The sequence below is a fragment of the Choristoneura fumiferana genome, chromosome 21 (genome assembly GCF_025370935.1).
Source record: "Choristoneura fumiferana chromosome 21, NRCan_CFum_1, whole genome shotgun sequence".
NCBI lineage: Eukaryota > Metazoa > Arthropoda > Insecta > Lepidoptera > Tortricidae > Choristoneura > Choristoneura fumiferana.
The window spans coordinates 11,970,243-11,988,678 of record NC_133492.1 but is presented as its reverse complement, the minus strand read 5'-3'; the positions used below and the strand labels follow the sequence as shown (position 1 = coordinate 11,988,678).

General features: G+C 37.3%; 1 protein-coding gene across 1 annotated transcript; it reads right to left on the bottom strand.

Moving 5' to 3' along the window:
* Positions 1–328: 328 nt before the first annotated feature.
* On the bottom strand, positions 329–18,150 carry LOC141439530 (46 kDa FK506-binding nuclear protein-like). The gene is given in 8 exon segments (XM_074103818.1): positions 329–1,195; positions 5,254–5,426; positions 6,605–6,772; positions 6,905–7,124; positions 10,684–10,825; positions 11,911–12,093; positions 16,836–17,063; positions 17,942–18,150. Coding segments are annotated over 8 exon segments (1,206 nt in total). The 5' UTR covers positions 17,952–18,150; the 3' UTR covers positions 329–1,113.
* Positions 18,151–18,436: the final 286 nt, after the last annotated feature.

Here is an 18,436-nt window from a genome sequence, read left to right as displayed (position 1 = left end):
GTTTAGCTCGACATGTTTCGGGCTAATCCATATCCATAGCCCTTTTAGGAGCAACGCGACTCGGCTCGTCATATTAAAAACGTGACTTATCTGGGTCTATATAATTTTTAGTATTGTCAAATATTAGAATATTATAAAAGTTTTTAAACTTTCGTGATTTTCACTCCTAGTCAAAATACCACTCGAAAACGTCGAAAAATCGAGATAAATATTACTCGTGTGTTAGCGTGATAAGTCCTGTTTGTGGTATTTTGACTATTAGAATGTGTCTTAATTTACGTTAAGTTGATTGATTTGCAGTATTGGGTGGGAGAAATAAAACAGATAATTTGTAATTCGGAACTTTTATTTTCATTTCTCATCTTATACTATTGCCATGACTTAGAGAAGTTATGAACAAAATACCTGTGCGTGAATTTTTACTATTATAATATATTGAATGTCTGTCATAGGTATTATGAAATAACATTAAAATGGCAAATATTAATTTGAACTATGCAAAATTTACACTATATTTCATTGTATTACAAAAATAGCTGACCTTTCAAAAATAATAGACTGCTTACTTAATATGGAAAATAACTGTTACACTTAAGATTACTAAAAAAAAGTATTACGATTACAAGTCATAGTAATACTTAAAAATGTCCAGTGAATCTTAAGCACTAACTTATTCTAAGCTTACGTCTAACGCAAATATGGAGAATCTGCAACGAGTTTATTACCAAGGGCCTATTTTACAAAGCTACAAGTTTATTAGTGTTTGCTGCTATATTAAGACATGACGAGTACATTGCAGCGCAACCTGGCCCCTGTACTACAAAAATTACAAATGCTACCAATCATGACAATAATGTAGAATAACGTTGCTGTGATAAAGGGGTCTGGCACCTGCACATTCAACAGACATCTACATAACAAAAATAGTTTGTGTACATTCTTGTAAAATTGTCTTGTGGATTTGTGAAATATGTCCCTGGCACTCTAAAATAGCTGTGATCATATCACTGCAGATACAGCATACTGGCAACATAAACATGGGCACACAATCCTTTCATTCATGGCAACATTCAACAACTCAGCACCCAAAACAACACTGACACAAACTAGTCTTTATTTAACATTCTTCAGTTCAACTTCGAAGACTAAGGTCGAGTTAGGCGGGATGACAGGGGGTGAGCCTTTGGCGCCATACCTGTAACAAACAATATTAGGTTATTTTTTAATGTATTCTTTCTTATACATATATATCAATCTTATAATACCTTTAAACGAGCAATTCTTGTAAATATCTTCTAAAATATAACATTATCGAGTCACAATGTAACCAAACTCCTCTGAAACGGCTTGACTGATTTTGAAGAAGTTTTTTGTGTATATGCGGTAGATCTGGGAATAGGACGTATACAATTTTTCATACCCCTAAGTATGGTGGCACACACCAAAAAAAAATTTTTTTAATATGTATTTAAGACTATTTTTTTAATTTATTTATGATTCGGCATTAAAAATACACACAACCCTAAATTTTCACCCTTCTACCACCAACCCCATTATTTAAGCGATATTAGTACTTAAATAATTTTCTAGCCTTGGTGGTCAATGCTGTGGCAGGCGTCTACAGGTTCACTTCTCACCCAGTAAACAACACAGAGTAGAGATGAGAACGAAGCCGATCTCCTGTCTTTCTCACACAATAAGCTTTCTCTCACTCCCTAAAGCGTATGAACTTTTCTTTAATTAAAAACCAGTTATTTATTACCAACTGTAAATGCGTGTTTGAAGAAAAAATATAGGGTACTTTTTACCCAACTACCCAAAAAGGAGGGTAATGTTTTAGTGCATCTAATAAACTGCGGGTAACGTAGTACGTACCATCTCAATGCAACTTGGTATGGAGTAGCTGACAGCCTGGATTAACATACAGGCTATCCAAAACGGCGGGTAGTAATTAATAATGGTTTTCTAACCTGACTGTTTTATTTAAACCTTATACTATCCTAATAAACTTTTAACATAATATTTATTTGTACTCATTTAATCTATATGTATACTAATCTATACTTAATATTATAAAGAGGAAAGATTTGGATTTTTGGATGTTTGTTACGAATTAACTCAAAAACTACTGGACCGATTTTAACAACTCTTTCACTATTAGAATGCTACATTATTCCAAAGTGGCATTGGCAATATTAAATACCAGAAAAAATTAGGGTTCCGTACTAAAATTTCAATAAAGTGCCTCAAAAGTGTAAAAAAGTTGCCATAAAACATGTTTCATCGCATTCGCTGTGGAAACTATTGATGATAGAACAAAAAAATGTTCTACAATATTAAAGAATATACGAGTATCGACAAAATACTTCGCGATACCGTAATATCTCCAACTATTGTAGTTATGTCACTACAACTACTTTTTTTTTAATTTTAAAAGTTGACCTTTGTATTAATCCTTATCCAAATAAATAGTTTCTTATTCAAGATGGTTTCAATACCTGTAGATTACTTTTTGAATTATTCAAATCGGACATTCCATTCAAAACAGATTACGAATTTAAAATATCAATCTAACCAAAAAATGCATTTAACTACCTTACGTTGACGCGCCGGGTGTTGTTTTTGGGAAATAACACTACAAAAGGCGTGTAAAGTGCCCTCGATTAGACCTTTTTAGAGTTCTGTGCCGAAAAAAAACGGGACCCTATTACTGACTCCACTATGATAGCTGTCTCATGAACCGTGATAGCTAGACAGTTGAAATTTTCACAGATGATTTATTTCTTTTGCCGCTATAACAACAAATACTAAAAACAGAACAAAAAATATTTCACGGGTGCTCTTTACGGCAACAGGTGGTTGCTTGAAATATTCACAGAATATTAATTTGTATTTTAATTCACTTGCATTTTGCAAGATTGCGCAGCAATAATTTTTTTCACATTTTTACAGTAGATTCAGCAGAGGATGAACATGCCTCTATATACTCCACAATAGCCGCAAAAATACCTCTCTCTTTTAATGAAGAATTACAAATGATTTAGAAAGCCCACCCTTTAAAGTACTATTCAATGGAAAAAATCAATCGTGCAAACAAATGTGGCGACTGACATTGACACTTGACTGACGACTGGCTGACTGACTGACTGACGTTAGCTCTAGTGATGTGAATGCTCTTTAACATACTTCAATCAGCAGTAAATAATTATTTTGAATTTATTCATATTTCATTATTAAGTATTATTATTTGTATGTTTACAGCTATGATAAAATAGTAGCGAAATGAAAATACAAGTTTATTTATACCGCCTTATTTTTTTTTAAATAACTTCTGTCCAATGGGGCAAAGAGTCAGAATGGCGGGTGTAAGGTGACCCGGGGCTATTGTAGCTGGGGGGATATTGTATCTGAACCGTCTGATGGCGTCCTTACAACGCCATTTTCTTCTCGGCCATTTTACGTTGTGTTCGTCAGAAGACTATCATCACACAACACACATGAACATGGCGAGCATGGCGTCGTATGGACGACATTAGAACACGACGAATTACATTACGAATGTTTGTTCTCGGTCTTGGTGTTTAATATGTATTTAAGTATGTATCTATCTGTATTATATTTATCCGTTGCTTAGTACCCATAACACAAGCTTTGCTAAGCTTACTTTGGGACTAGGTTAATTGGTGTGAATTGTCCCGTGATATTTATTTATTTATTTATTTATTAGACGGCTCAGATACAATATCCCCCCAGCTACAATAGCCCCGGGTTACCATTATAAATATAAAAATAAAACTTTACAAAAAACGGCTAGACGGACTTTGATGAAATTTGGTATGTAGATAGCTGAACATCTGGAATAACACATAGGCTACTTTTTATCCCGTTATTCCCACGAGATAGGGATAAAATCTCGAAATAACAACCGCTGGAGTCATGAAATTTGGCATGGTTGTTTTAATATAACGTCAATATTACGAATAAGTTAATAGGTATGCTTATGAATACGCTCTACAACCTGAACCAATAAAATTCCCAAATTTGCAGAGCCAGCCATAATTATCGGTAGGTAAGGTTGGTTCAGTCAAATAATTAATTTGTAGGTACAGCACTAAATTTCCAGAGACTAGACCGACCATAGACCAACTTCAGTGAGGAAAAAATTATCATGTCAATTTGACAAATATAACGGATTTTCGTCTTTAAATTAGTTATGTAAAATAAACATATTTACACGGTTATTTAATTATAAAATGATTGTTAAAAACAGTGGTGAGTTCATTGAGATGTGAGTATGATCGGGATTGGCGTTCAAATGTAAGTAACTACGGAGTAATCGTGAAAAATTGCTTTGTTTACACGATTGATTTTTACCATTGAATAGTACTTTACGTGTAACTGGTCCATTATTTGATAAACTTGTTAGACAAGAAATCAATCTGTTCTGTCAATGCCTATCATCAGTGGTGCCAACAAACAAGCGTCTACTCTACGCTTACCCAGCAGCAAAAAGACACGACACATCCGAAGTCAGTTGGCAGACGACACTCTAGATATGTTAATTTATTTATTATTTGATTCGGTACAATTACATATTGTAAACAACACAAAGGAAATTAATATACATATACGGAAACAATTACAGTGTCTACAATACAATCACAATTACACTCACCATTCATGCACACAAATTTTTAAACGAAATACTAAGAACTACAAAAGAAGTAAATTTGCCAAGTACATTGTTATTGCAACGATATTTTTCGTTTTTTTTTTTGCTTTTTTTGTTCAGAATAATTGTTTTTTTTATAAATGATTCTGCATTTTTGTATATGTAGCTAGGTATATTATTACATTGTTTCGTCCCTAAAACAATAACTACGAAATTTCAATAGATTACTTATACTTAATAATTAAAAATAATAACACCGAGATCTTGCGAGATTAAACCTCTGAAATCTTGCAAATACCGAGATTGAGGATTTTGGTGCAAGATTGCACTCCCTAACTAGTACATATTATCTATTACCGGATCTCGGTAACGGCTCCAACGATTTCGATGAAAAAGTTGTGAATGTGATGAATTTTTCGGGGATGAAAAATCGATCTAGCTTGGTCTGATCTCTGGGAAAACAAAATCGAGTTTTAGCCCAAGCGAAGCTCGATCGCCCAGGTACTAGAAGATTGTGCGCGGCCCCTCATTTGGGTAGAACCAGTTCACAGTGTACTGAAGAAAAAAAACAGATAACTTACGCCATGTTGGGTGGGCAGATGATCTTCCTCTTGCCTCCGACCTTCATGCCAGAAATACCAACATCCCATCCAGTTATGACCTCTTTAGCTCCCAATCGGAACTTGAAGCCAGGCCCCTTCATGCAGTTGTCAAACATCTTGTTGTTCTGTTTCAGACGACCTTCATAGTACACCTGGAGATACAATAGCATCTTTTAGCGCACAAGTATTATTTTCAAACTTTATTTTGTTGATAATTTGTTAATTTTGAAATGATTTATCTTTTTTTATCCGACTTCAAAAAAAGGAAAAGGAAAAGGTTATCTATCTATTCGATTGTATTTTTTTTTAAATGTTTGTTACCTCAGAACTCCGTCATTTATGAACCGTTTTGAAATTATTTTTTTGCGTTCGTCTAGGAATGCTTTCAATTAGGTCCCATAAGCACCAAATCACGATCTGATGATTAGATTCTAAGGAAATCGAGGGAACTCTTCAAATGTTGTAGGGACACCTATGGTAATTTTGATATATTTAGTAGTAACTCGTGCATTTGCTCTTGAAAATCATCATTTGGTGAAGTGGAACTGATGATGAAGACCACAGTTGACCATCAGAGTTACTACTCAATAACAAGTATTTCATCAGTTAAATTTCAATTACTTAGTTGCTAAGCAATTTATGCTCCTCGTAATGCATATGGTGAAATGGAATGGGTGGTGAAGCACCAGAACTCCTCAATAAAGAAAGTCTGCACCGGAAAAAGCAACCTTTTGTAAAAGGTGACGAGCAGTTGACATGAAACTATTGTATCTTAGATTATTTACACTAAAAAGGGTAAAAAATATATTTTAGAACAAAAAATAAACCAACTACAAAAACCATGAAAATAATTTTCTACCAGTCTGAAGTCGGTGCCCCAGCATGAGCGAACAGGAGTGGACCTATAGGTAGTCGCCTAACTCACCTACACACTACATATTGGGCTTCAATCACTCCTGCTGGCTCATGCTGGGCACCGACTTCAGACTGGTAGAAAATTATTTTCATGGTTTTTGTAGTCAGTTCAATTTTTTGTTCTAAAATTTATTTAGTGGTACTTTATTCAGTATTATGTTTATTGTTTAAAGCAGCCAGCGTATAAGCCAGTATAATCAGGTTTGGTAAAGCTTTTTAATGATGAAAACATTTTTAGAATCAATCCAGTAGTGCCAATGATTACAACCATATACAAACAGACGGACACAAAATGTTACTTCATTAAAATAAATAAATAAATATCATGGGACACTTCAATACTCCATTACTAGTAAAGATTACCTTTTTTAGACCAAGATTTTTTTTATTGTGAAATGTAAAAATGACAACTAACCATAACATTTTTGCCTGGTTTGGCAGCCGGTCCATTGCCGACTTTGATATCTTCAATGGACACTCCGCCACTGATGGTTTTCTTTTTTTTTCTCGACTTCTCCATTTTGGGCCTCTTTCTTGGATTCAGGCTTCTTCTTTTCAGGCTTTGCTTGCTGCTCTGGTTTTCCTTCTGTAAAATATAATTAAGGTAAATAAATAAACTTCGCGTCATTTGTGTCTTATTGAAATTTGAAACTAGGTACAAAAATAATTTAGATAAAGTACAGTGGCCTGGCCTCTGTAACCAGTTGGTTCTCACCTTGGATTTGTCAACTCCATTGACCTGAGGTTGTTCCTTGCCCTCTTTTTTATTCTTTTTGGCTAGACGACGTCTAGCAGATTTGCTCAGCTTGGACGGGTCAACTTTGGGCTCCTCTTTGCTGGTGTCGAGGGTAGTCTCCGCTTCATCGGATGAATCATCATCATCCTCTGCCTCTTCTGCTTCCGCTTCTTCATCATCGTCAGAGTCTTCCTCGTCACTAGAAATTGAGTTTAGAGAGGTATTAATTAATTTGGTTTTGTAATCACAATTTTAGGAATGAAATTTTCGGATATTATTGTCACAAAATGTAAAAGATATATCCTGGCCTGGCCCCCAACTTAAATTTTGCCAACAAGCTATTGAGCACAGCACACTGTATGTAAATGCCATAGAAAAAAAAGTGTAAAGGTCGCATTTTAAATGGATGTATTCTAAATAGAGATGTGCCGACTAGTCGCCGACTAGTCGGGAAAGCCGACTATCCGGCCACTTTCGTAGTCGGCGACTAGTCGGCGAATAGTCGGCAAAAAGCGCCGACTATCCGGCTTCTTACTTTGTACGTATATTTCAATAAAATATTTATTTTCACGTAGGTATTGGTACACAGAGGGGGAATTACATTATATAAAAACCTTAAGCTGTTAATTTTTGTAGTATTTACTGTTTTTCCTTGCCCACACGAGAAATAATATTTTGTAATTAGTTATACCTACTTGACTTTACGGGTATCATTGTCTCATTGTTCAAAAAATCCCTACACGAGACTTTCTGTTTGACATCATCAATTCATCATGTCAGCCGAAAGACGTCCACTGCTGGACATAGACCTCCTCCAAGGCTCTCCACTCAGACCGGTCTTGTGCTTTCCGCATTCACCGCGATCCCGCGATCTTAACCGGATCGTCGCTCCATCTTGTTGGAGGCCTACCGACACCTCGTCTCCCGGTCCGCGGACGCCATTCGTGAACCTTCTGACCCCATCGGCCATCAGTTCTGCGAGCAATGTGCCCTGCCCACTGCCACTTCAGTTTCGCAATTCTTCGGGCTATGTTGGTAATCTTAGTTTTACTGCGGATATCATCATTTCGGATTCTATCCCGCAGAGAAACCCCGTGCATAGCCCTCTCCATAGCCCACTCAGTGACTTTGAGCTTCCTCATGAGGCCCATCGTTAGCGACCACGTCTCAGATCCGTAAGTCATCACGGCAACACACACTGGTCAAAGACTTTGGACTTCAAACACTGCGATAATTTAGAAGAAAAGACACTGCGAAGTTTCCCGAACGCTGCCCAGCCGAGTCGGATTCGACGAGTGATCTCTTTCTCGAAATTGGATCTACCTATCTGGACCGTTTGTCTCAGGTATACATAGTCGTCAACAACTTCGAGCGCAGAGCCTCCGACTATTACGGAAGTTGGCACAACATGGACATTAGACATGACTTACGTCATTTATTTTCAGGCCAACTCGGTCGGAAACTGCTGAGGTCGGCGAGTATAGCACTGAAAGTCCTCCATGGTCTCTCAGCCATGACTACAATATTGTCGGCGAATCTAAGGTGTTTAAAGAACTCGCCATTAATGTTGACGCCTTGTCCTTCTCAGTTCAGAATCTTAAAAGCAATCCTCCAGTGCAGCAGTGAACAGTTTCGGAGAGATCACATCTCCTTGTCTGACTCCCCGCTGCAGAGGAATAGGCGTCGTGCTCTAGTCCGGTAGTCGGACGGACATAGTGGCGTTTTCGTACAGACACTTCAACATTTCGATATACCGGTAGTCAACTTGGCACCGCTGGAGAGCCTGCAGCACAGCCCAAGTCTCGACCGAATCGAAGGCTTTCTCGTAGTTTACAAATGCAAGGCAAAGGGGGAGGTTATACTCTTCGGTCTTCTGTATAACCTGCCGCAATGCATGTATGTGGTCTACGGTGCTATAGCCTTTTCGGATGCCGTTCTTTTTGACATGATTAAATTTTATTTTTTTGTTAGCTCTCACTTTAATGAACAATAATAGTAGGCATTATTTTTACACAATATTTTTTCACAAAAACACCGCTTTGTTAGATACAAAGGCAAAAATCTAGAAATAAAATAATACGAATAAAATAAAATAAACAGGTTCCAAGACGCTTACAGGCGTCGGTTGCGACTTGCGCCCAAATCAGCTGGTTAACAAAGCGTCACGGAAATCCCCGAAACTGTGATCGGCTTGGCCGACTAGTCGGCCGATTAGTCGGCTTCTTTACAACCGACTAATCGGCTAGTCGGCTAGTCGGCCAAAGTCATGATCGGCACATCTCTAATTCTAAATTATCCTAACACCACATCAAGCTCCAGGTATTAAACCATTATAATCAAAAGGTCAGCCATGTCCACTCGATTCACCCTTAGCTAATAGTGTCACTAGTGCCAATAATACCTAGATAATGAAACGTAATGAGTAGCTGAGCACTCTAGTCTAGATATATCCAATATTATACAGTTTTATGATGACACTACCCTTTTCAAACAGTGGGGCGCAAATATAGGCTAATATAATAAATTAATCCTATCCTACTAATCCTACTAATATTATAAATGTGAAAGTTTGTGAGTGAGTGAGTGAGTATGTTTGTTACTTTTTCACGCTTAAACGGCTGGACGGATTTGGATGAAATTTGGCGGAAAGTTAGTTTATAACCTGGATTAAAACATAGGATACTTTTTATCCCGATATTCCCACGGGATAGGGATAAATTCTTGAAATAACAACCGCTAGGCTTTGAGCCATGAAATTTAGTATGTAGGTAGCTGGACCTTTGGAATAACACATAGGCAATTTTTTGACTCGATATTCCCACGGGATACCTAGAGATAAAATCTGAAATAACAACCGCTGGGCTTAGAGCCATGAATTTAGTGTGTAGGTAGCTGAACCTCTGAAATAACACATAGGCTACTATTTATTTCGATATTCCCACGTGATAGGGATAAAATCTCGAAATAATAACCGCTGGCTTAGAGTCATGAAATTTGGTATGTAGGTAACTGGACATCTGGAATAACACTTAAGTGACTTTTTGACCCGATATTCCCACGGATAACTAGGGATAAAATCTCGAAATAACAACCACTGGGCTTAGAGCCATGAAATTTAGTATGTAGGTAGCTGGACCTGTGGAATAACACATAGGCTACTTTTTATTCCGATATTCCCACGGGATAGGGATAAAATCTCGAAATAACAACCGCTGGGCTTATAGGCATGAAATTTGGTATGTAGGTAGCCGGACGTCTGGAATAACACATACGCTACTTTTTATCCCGATATTTCCACGGGATAGTTTTGTAACTAAGGGATCGGTGTATTATTATTATTATTTTGTAATTTTATCTTTAATTGTATACTTACTGTAGTTTTTAAGTATTTTATTTTGAATAAAAATTACTTTCTGCCAAGCTTCTTGCGGCGCATTCTTCTTGGCAATGATGGTCTTTCCGAAAGCGCTGGTATTTTAAAAACTGACGTGTAAAAGTGCCCATTGCCACCTATTTACTGAATAAATGATTTGAATTTGAATATTGAATAAATGATTTGAATTTGAAATTTTAGCACTGGGTTTAGTCTTGAATTTTTTACAGTTAATCACAACACAACCTCAATGAAGACCACGATATAAATTTTGGAAATTTCCAGGGGAATTTTGTAAAATCCCGAAAATCTCAATTGCAACTACCAGACGAATAGTTTACGCGTGCGAAGCCGCGGGTAAAAGCTAGTGGTAATAATAATTTACCTGTCGCCTTCAGCAGTTGTGTTAACTTTGAACGACTCATCATTTTCATCAGAGTCAAGGTCTTCACCATCCAGGATCTTTTGAAGATGATCTTCATCATCATCATCATCATCGTCGTCTGAGCTTTCTTCAGCCTTCACAGGTTCTTGTTCTCTGATACAGAAATAAGATAATTAAATCAATATTTAATCAAGACTTAAGTCAGTCGCCTGTAAAGGCTTTATAAGTTGTAGAGATTCATCATCTAATCTAGGTACATTTCTCAACACCTGACTATCCATTGCCAACTGCATCCATCCATGGACTATAAATATTGGACAAGATACATATGGTAGTGGTTGTTGCGTAAACTAAGTTTTGTCGAGATAAAAAGAAAAACACCGACAAGAGAAAAGAAAGGGAATAATTGAGGAATTTACAAGTGGGTGGCTGGATTATCGTAGCTCTATCGGTTTTGCGGGGCTTCTCGAGGTCACCTTCTTGTGCTCGTGTTCTTCCACACTTCCATAAAGTATTTTCCCAGAAATAACAGAGAGCAGGCGCGCGCGCGCGGTCGTTATGATATGATGCTTTGACTGACGTAGTCTCATGTAGGGCAGGAGTGCGCGCGCGCGGGGCGCTAGTTTAGTTTCCACTTCTGCCGATAGATGGCGTTGAAGGAATGGGATTTGACAGGAGTTGTCGGTTCCCTAACAGTAGTCAGACACACTTTACTTCCTTATCACCATAAATGTGTGTTCAAACTTTTATATAAAATTGTTGGAAGGCATACTTACAGTGACAACTAGTGACAAGATACTAAAGTGAAAAGATATCTTTGACCTCAACTACCAGTGGCGTAGCTAGGTAACTTAAGGTACTGGGGCAAAAAATAAACTAGGGCCCCAACTATTTAAAATCGTTCGTGTTCCGAATTAGACATAGGTTCTCTAGATTTGTCATTTATAGTTTGTACATCAGAGTCTGAGGGGCTCCCGAGCTTGGGGGCCCTGGGGCACTGCCCCATCTAGCCCTCCGGTAGCTACGCCACTGTCAACTACACTCGAGTGGAAACCCAACACCAACACTCGCAGTAGAGGAAGACCACCAAAGAGATAGAGAGATAATTGTATGTAATTAATTGTATTACAGATCCTTTACTAACAGATAGAGATGATAGGTTAACTATATACAAGGTTCATCATCCAGCTGGCATGTCACATAGTTTAATTTATATCTGATAAGAATCCATCATTTTTCATACCTTCTGTTTTTTGCTAGCCTCGGAATCTAAGCTGTTCTCAAGTTTCCTCTTAGCTGCAGCCACCAGAGTTGGTTTTTCATCTTCCGCTTCCTCCTCACCTTCAGAAGACTCCTCCTCTTCTTCAAACTCCGGATCCAGGTATCCAGTCAAATGGACATTGCATTTTCCTGAACAGAATGTAGATTGAGTATGTAATCATCATACAGTTTACTTGAGTTGCTAGTACGCTCGCTCGCATTTTCATACAAAAGTAGTTTCGTTCTAATTTACAAATAACACACTTAACAAAATAAAACTTTGCGACTATCATGGGAGCATTTATTTCGATGTTTATAATTAGTTTTCGTTTATATTCAATGTAACAGAATAAAATAACATTAATTTTAAGTTTTGTATGAGAAATGGAAATTCGTTATTGTTTTTTATCGTGTCAGTACTTAATCACGAAAAACTTTTTCACGAAAACTTTTTCACGAACGACTTTATCACGAAAAAACTTTATCACGAATGAACTTTATCACGAAAAGACCATATCACGAAAACTATTTCACGAAAACTTTTTCACGAACGACTTTATCACGAAAACTAAATCACGAATAGACTATATCACGAATAGACTTTATCACGAAAAAACTTTACCACGAAAACTATATCACGGATAGACTTTATCACGAATAGACTTTATCACGAAAATGTTTGAAACTTCTTCACGCTGAAACGGCTCTAGGGATTTGGGTGAAATTTGGCAAAAAGTTAGTTTATAATCTGGTTTAAAACATAGGATACTTTTTATTCCGATATTCCACGGGATAGGGTTAAAATTTCGAAATAACAACCGCTGGGCTTAGAGCTATGAAATTTGGTATGAAGGTAGCTGGATGTCTAGAATAACACATACGCTAGTATTTATCCGGACAATCCCACGGGATAGATTTGTAACTAATGGACCCCATACATCTCTGTATTATTATTATTATTTTGTAATTTTTACTTTAATTGAATACTGTAGTTTTTATGTATTATGCGGTTTTCACAAGTTTCTTGCGGCGCCTTCTTCTTGGCAATGATGGTCTTTCTGAAAGCGCTGCTTGATTTGTACGAGCGAGCGAAGCGAGCGAGCAAGACGGTTCGGAGCAGAAGCGACTCGGATAGGTTAGGTTCAGAAGGCTAAGGCGGGAGCGAAGCGGAGCGTAGCTCCCGCCTTAGCCTTCGATGTTAGGTTTTTTTTTATAGCAGCCCGGATAATAAAGGAAATAGATAGATTAGTAACAGAAAAAAGCAATTTTAATCAATAATCGCAATGTAAGTTGTCAATAACACTATTTAGTATGGATTATGTATTTAGATATTACATGTAAGTATTACATAAAGAAACGGATGAACTAAAACAATTACCTACTTTTGCTCACCTGCAACCTTTATGATAGCTACGTTTATGCAAGAAATGTGTGTTCATGCAGTTCCTCCAACTTCATACTGCAAGAACACACACAAATCCATCTAACTCAAGCAGAGCTCATCTTCAAATTCAAATTAATTTATTTGCGAAACAGCAATACATAGCTAAATATAGAACAAAAATTGGTCAAGTGCGAGTCGATTTTTCTAGTGTTAAAAACAATAGGCAAACATAGTGATGACAGTGCGGATTTGACGAGCGCTTTATTAAAGTTGGCTTCATTGAGGTTTGTGGTTCATAAATTTGGCACAAAAACGAATAAATTAGACAGTCACTATTTGTACTATCGAAACTTTTATAAAACATCATTAAAATCGCAAACCTAAAAGTAGGTAAATATTCAAACGACATAGCTAGCCGTTGCTAGGCGACTCGGCCGCCGACAGACAGACAGACAGACAGACAGCGGAGTCTCAGTAATAGGGTCCCGTTGGCACCCTTTAGGTACGGAACCCTAAAAAAGAAGAAGACAATAGGAAAACTGCAATGATGTCTCAAAAACCGTTGTTTTCACTTAAAAAAAATGCGTGTTTTTGCAGGCGGATGGAAAGATCAGCAAAGTAGGTAGGCTTTACAAGTTAACGAGTAAGTCTTCTAATACGTTTTTTCTACTCGTGTAGGTACTTTAATCCGCACATTATAATTTCACAAACAAAATAACGAAGGCGCTTTTTAGGGCTGATTTAAAAGTCTATTGTACTGGCTACTAATTATGCGCTAATTCACTGATTTTTTTGAACTAATTTCAAACTAATTTTAACCCACCTACCTATACAATACAATTACTCTTTATTGTACACCAGAAATAGTAAGCTATACAGAAAACAGGTACAATTAGAGAAAAAAGCAATAGGCAGTCTTATCGCTTAAGAGCGGTCTCTTCAAGGCAACCTTATTTCAGAATATTAAAACGCAACAAAAATACACCTACACATACATATATCGTACAATATAATACACGTCTAAAATGAATATAGGCGTGAGATAAACAGCCACATATAATTCCATACTAATATTATAAATGTGAAAGTGTGTGTGTTTGTATGTTTGATGATTGAAGATTTTATCCCTATCCTGTGGGAATATCGGGATAAAAAGTAACTTATTCCAGAGGTCCAGCTACCTACATACTAAATTTCAGGGCTCTACGCCCAGCGGTTGTTATTTCAAAATTTTATCCCTATCCCGTGGGAATATCGGAGTGAAAAATAACCTATGTGTTATTCCAGAGGTCCAGCTACCTACAAACCAAATTTCATGGCTCTAAGCCCAGTGGTTGTTATTTCGAGATTTTATCCCTGGATATCCCGTGGGAATATCGGGTCAAAAAGTTATCTTCGTGTTATTCCAGACGTCCAACTATCTACATACCAAATTTCATGTATCTAAGCCTAGCGGTTGTTATTTCAAAATTTTATCCCTATCCCGTGGGAATATCGAAATAAAAAGTATCCTATGTTTTAATCCAGATTATAAACTAACTTTTTGCCAAATTTCATCCAAATCCCTCCAGCCGTTTCAGCGTGAAGAAGTTTCAAACATTTTTCGTGATAAAGTCTATTCGTGGTAAAGTCTTTTCGTGATATAGTCTGTTCGTGATTAAGTTTTCGTGGTAAAGTTTTTCGTGATATAGTCTGTTCGTGGTAAAGTCTTTTCGTGATATAGTCTGTTCGTGATTAAGTTTTCGTGATAAAGTCTTTAGTGGTAAAGTTTCGTGAAAAAGTCTTTAGTGTAAAGTCTATTCGTGATAAAGTTTTCGTGATAAAGTTTTCGTGATAAAGTCGTTCGTGAAAAAGTTTTTCGTGAAATAATACTAGCGCCGTTTTTTACCCTTACATTTTATCACACGGCGGCCACGCCCTACAAAATACACGTTCTTAAATCGACATAGGCACGACGATGTCTGTACACCCGTCAATGTGAAGATACACAGGGCTGACTATAGCAAAACCCTAATAAGTGCTACCAATGACATTTAAAGGTACTTATACGTAGGTATGTATGGCTTAGATAGTGCAAATAAATGTAATCGTTAATCTTACCATTTATTTAAATCTACTTAAAATGTGTCTATCTTTGTATTTAAGTTATTTTCAATTACAATAGATATAAGACTACAAACTTAAACAAATTATTCCATAGGTAGTTATTTCATGTATTGATCGCGATAATTTCAAAAATCATTATTTATTTAGAAAAAGGTAGTAGGTGGAGTACCGTTACCATTTCGCAAAATAATTGCTCCCGAACTTAGTGCCGTGCGGCCGACATAATACATCGCGTTGCGCACCCGACTGCTTTCCTGCGGTTTTCCTGCAATCTGCGCTTGAGGGGTGGGGTAACTCGAACCGCTGCGGGGCTGAACGTGGCCATTCGTATGTTAATACTATTATATATTCTGTGATTTTATTTTAACCAAAACTAATTATAAACATCGTAATGGCTGCTCCCATTATAGTTGCAAAGTTGCATTTTGATTTGTAGTGCTGCTTGTAAATTAGAACAAAACTATGTTTCTATGGGGACGCAAGTATACAGGGGATTTCATTACGAATATTAATAAGGCCTGATCCTCACGATATGACCTTATTAGAAAGATATAGTTACTTGAATTAGTAACTATATACTATAAACTAATTGGCTGACAAACTCATTATCAGAACTCTATCGCTGGTTGGTTAGCAGTATTTACAGGCTCTTGGCATTATACACTTCAGTGATTGAATGAATCCATCTGACTAATTTTGATCCACAGATTACCCCCTTTTGATCACCGCAACTATTTCAACTCCTAATCATTACAGTGCTGATGCACCTTGTAAGCAAAAATATTGAAATGCTTGGAGTTGGAACTTTTGCCAAAATTCTTTGAATCAAAAGCAACACTTACTTACTTTACTGAACACAGTACACTAATTTTATTCTTGTTTTTTAAACAATAAGCAATTGGGGACTAGTTTCCTAGACAAATTAACTTCATTCAACCTGTTGAATGCTCCCTCCCTTAGCGTTAACAGAAATACAAAATAACATATTTTTTTCCGACTGGATGGCAAACGAGCAAGTGGGTCTCCTGATGCTATGGTAAGATCACCACCACCCATAAACATCTGCAGCACCAGGGGTATTGTAGATGCGTTGCCAACCTAGAAGCCTAAGATGTACATTAATTTCACCGGCTGTCTCAATCTCCATGCCAAAACACTACTGTGCAAGCACTGCTGCTTCACGGCAGGATTAGCGAGCAAGATGGTGGTAGCAATCCGGGCGGACCTTGCACAAGATCCTGCCACCAGTAAGGTACAGGAAATAAATAGAAACCTTTAATTCTGTTTGTCTCAAATTACCAGGGTTTTTTTTGTGTATCCTGTAATATGTCCCGCTGCTGATCCAAGGCCTCCCCTTTCCTCTGGCAGTGATTAAATAATTTAATTATTTAAAAAATCTTACCATTAGTCAAAAACGAAATAGCGTCACCGGATTTGAAGTAAAGGTCAAGGGGCACTTGGATGTTCTTGTTCTTCTGTAGTGTGCAAACTAAGAAATTCTTTCCATCCACAACAACCATGACCTGACATGGATCGTTGTCCCCAGTTGAGATGTCCATAGCTGCCTGCGAGATGTGAAACGGTTTTTCCACCACTTGGGTGTACCGTTTGTTGGGCTCCATAATTAATCCTTAACAAAAAAAAAAATTTATAATCAACATTAAGCTAAGTAAAGTTAGTTAACATTAAGGGGCTGTTTCACCATCCATTGATTAGCGTTAACCGACGGTTAAATGTGATGCCGTCTCCGTCTATTCGAGCAAAACAAATAGAGACGGCATCACATCTAACCGCCAGTTAACACTAATCAATGGCTGGTGAAACAGGGTGAAACAGCCCCTAAGTGTTTAAAAGTGGGAAATTTTATACAAAAAATATATAGATACAGGTTGATTCACAAAAGCTGGCACAAATACGCGTGAATGATAATCTGTTGCTTTATGCAGCACAAAACGATTAAATTTGTTCATTCAATAAGTGATTACCGTGTTATAAGAAGTATGATGGACCTATTTACGATATATTAAAAGGCCAATATATGAATGGCACTCACGTAGTGACAAGTGCCATTACTTCATTCAATTAATTTGTGCCAGCTGTAAATGGACTTATAATTTTGAATATATTTTGGTAAAAACTTTCCACAAAGTTAACCAGAACATCATATCATTCTTAATTCAGTAATGGCTCAACATTGAGAAATTAAATTTTAATGGAATGGTCAGATGGAATTTGAAAATTGGCGTCACAAAACTACAGTATCTAAGATTATTCTCCCAAGACAAGAGTTTTGTCATGTGAAATATAACTACAATAGCAATTGAAGTTTGTAGCTGCATTCCTTCGATTATACCGAATCGTGGACCCCTCTTTTCTTCGGAACACGTCTAAAATAAGTACATATTTAACATTTGCAGCGTACTGATAAGGTAAAAATGTAGTTTTAATCTGAAATGTGGAGCCGGTTTGAAACACGTGGTGGCTTTTCTGCCGGTCACATTCACTTACCCCAAAACATGGTGGATAATGATTCAATGGTAACGGCTAAATAAAAACTAATTGGTGAAAGTAAAGTAACAGTTGATATCACTGTTAACCACTTTTTAACAATATCGCCTTAATTTGATGTCGCAGGTAATTTTACTTTGGAATCGAACCAGACCACCGCGCGCGAATTAATATTAGATTAGTATGGCTATGGCAGGCGAACGACGGGCGGGCAAGACAGAGGGTGACACTCTTTACCAGCCCGGATAACACCGACATGGAAATACAGGCCCTACAGAAACTAACTGCAGGGCTACTATGAAACTTGAAACTCGAAGTTCGTGTCGTGCGGTCCCTCTGACACATACTATTTAATACGAGAGCGAGAGGGACGGTACGATACGAACTTCGACTTCGCAGTAGCCCTACTGGAGCCTTTATGGGTGTGTAGACGAAAAACAGGGTTGGTATTTCCAAATCGGTATTATCCGCGCCGGGAAAGAGTGTGACCCAAGC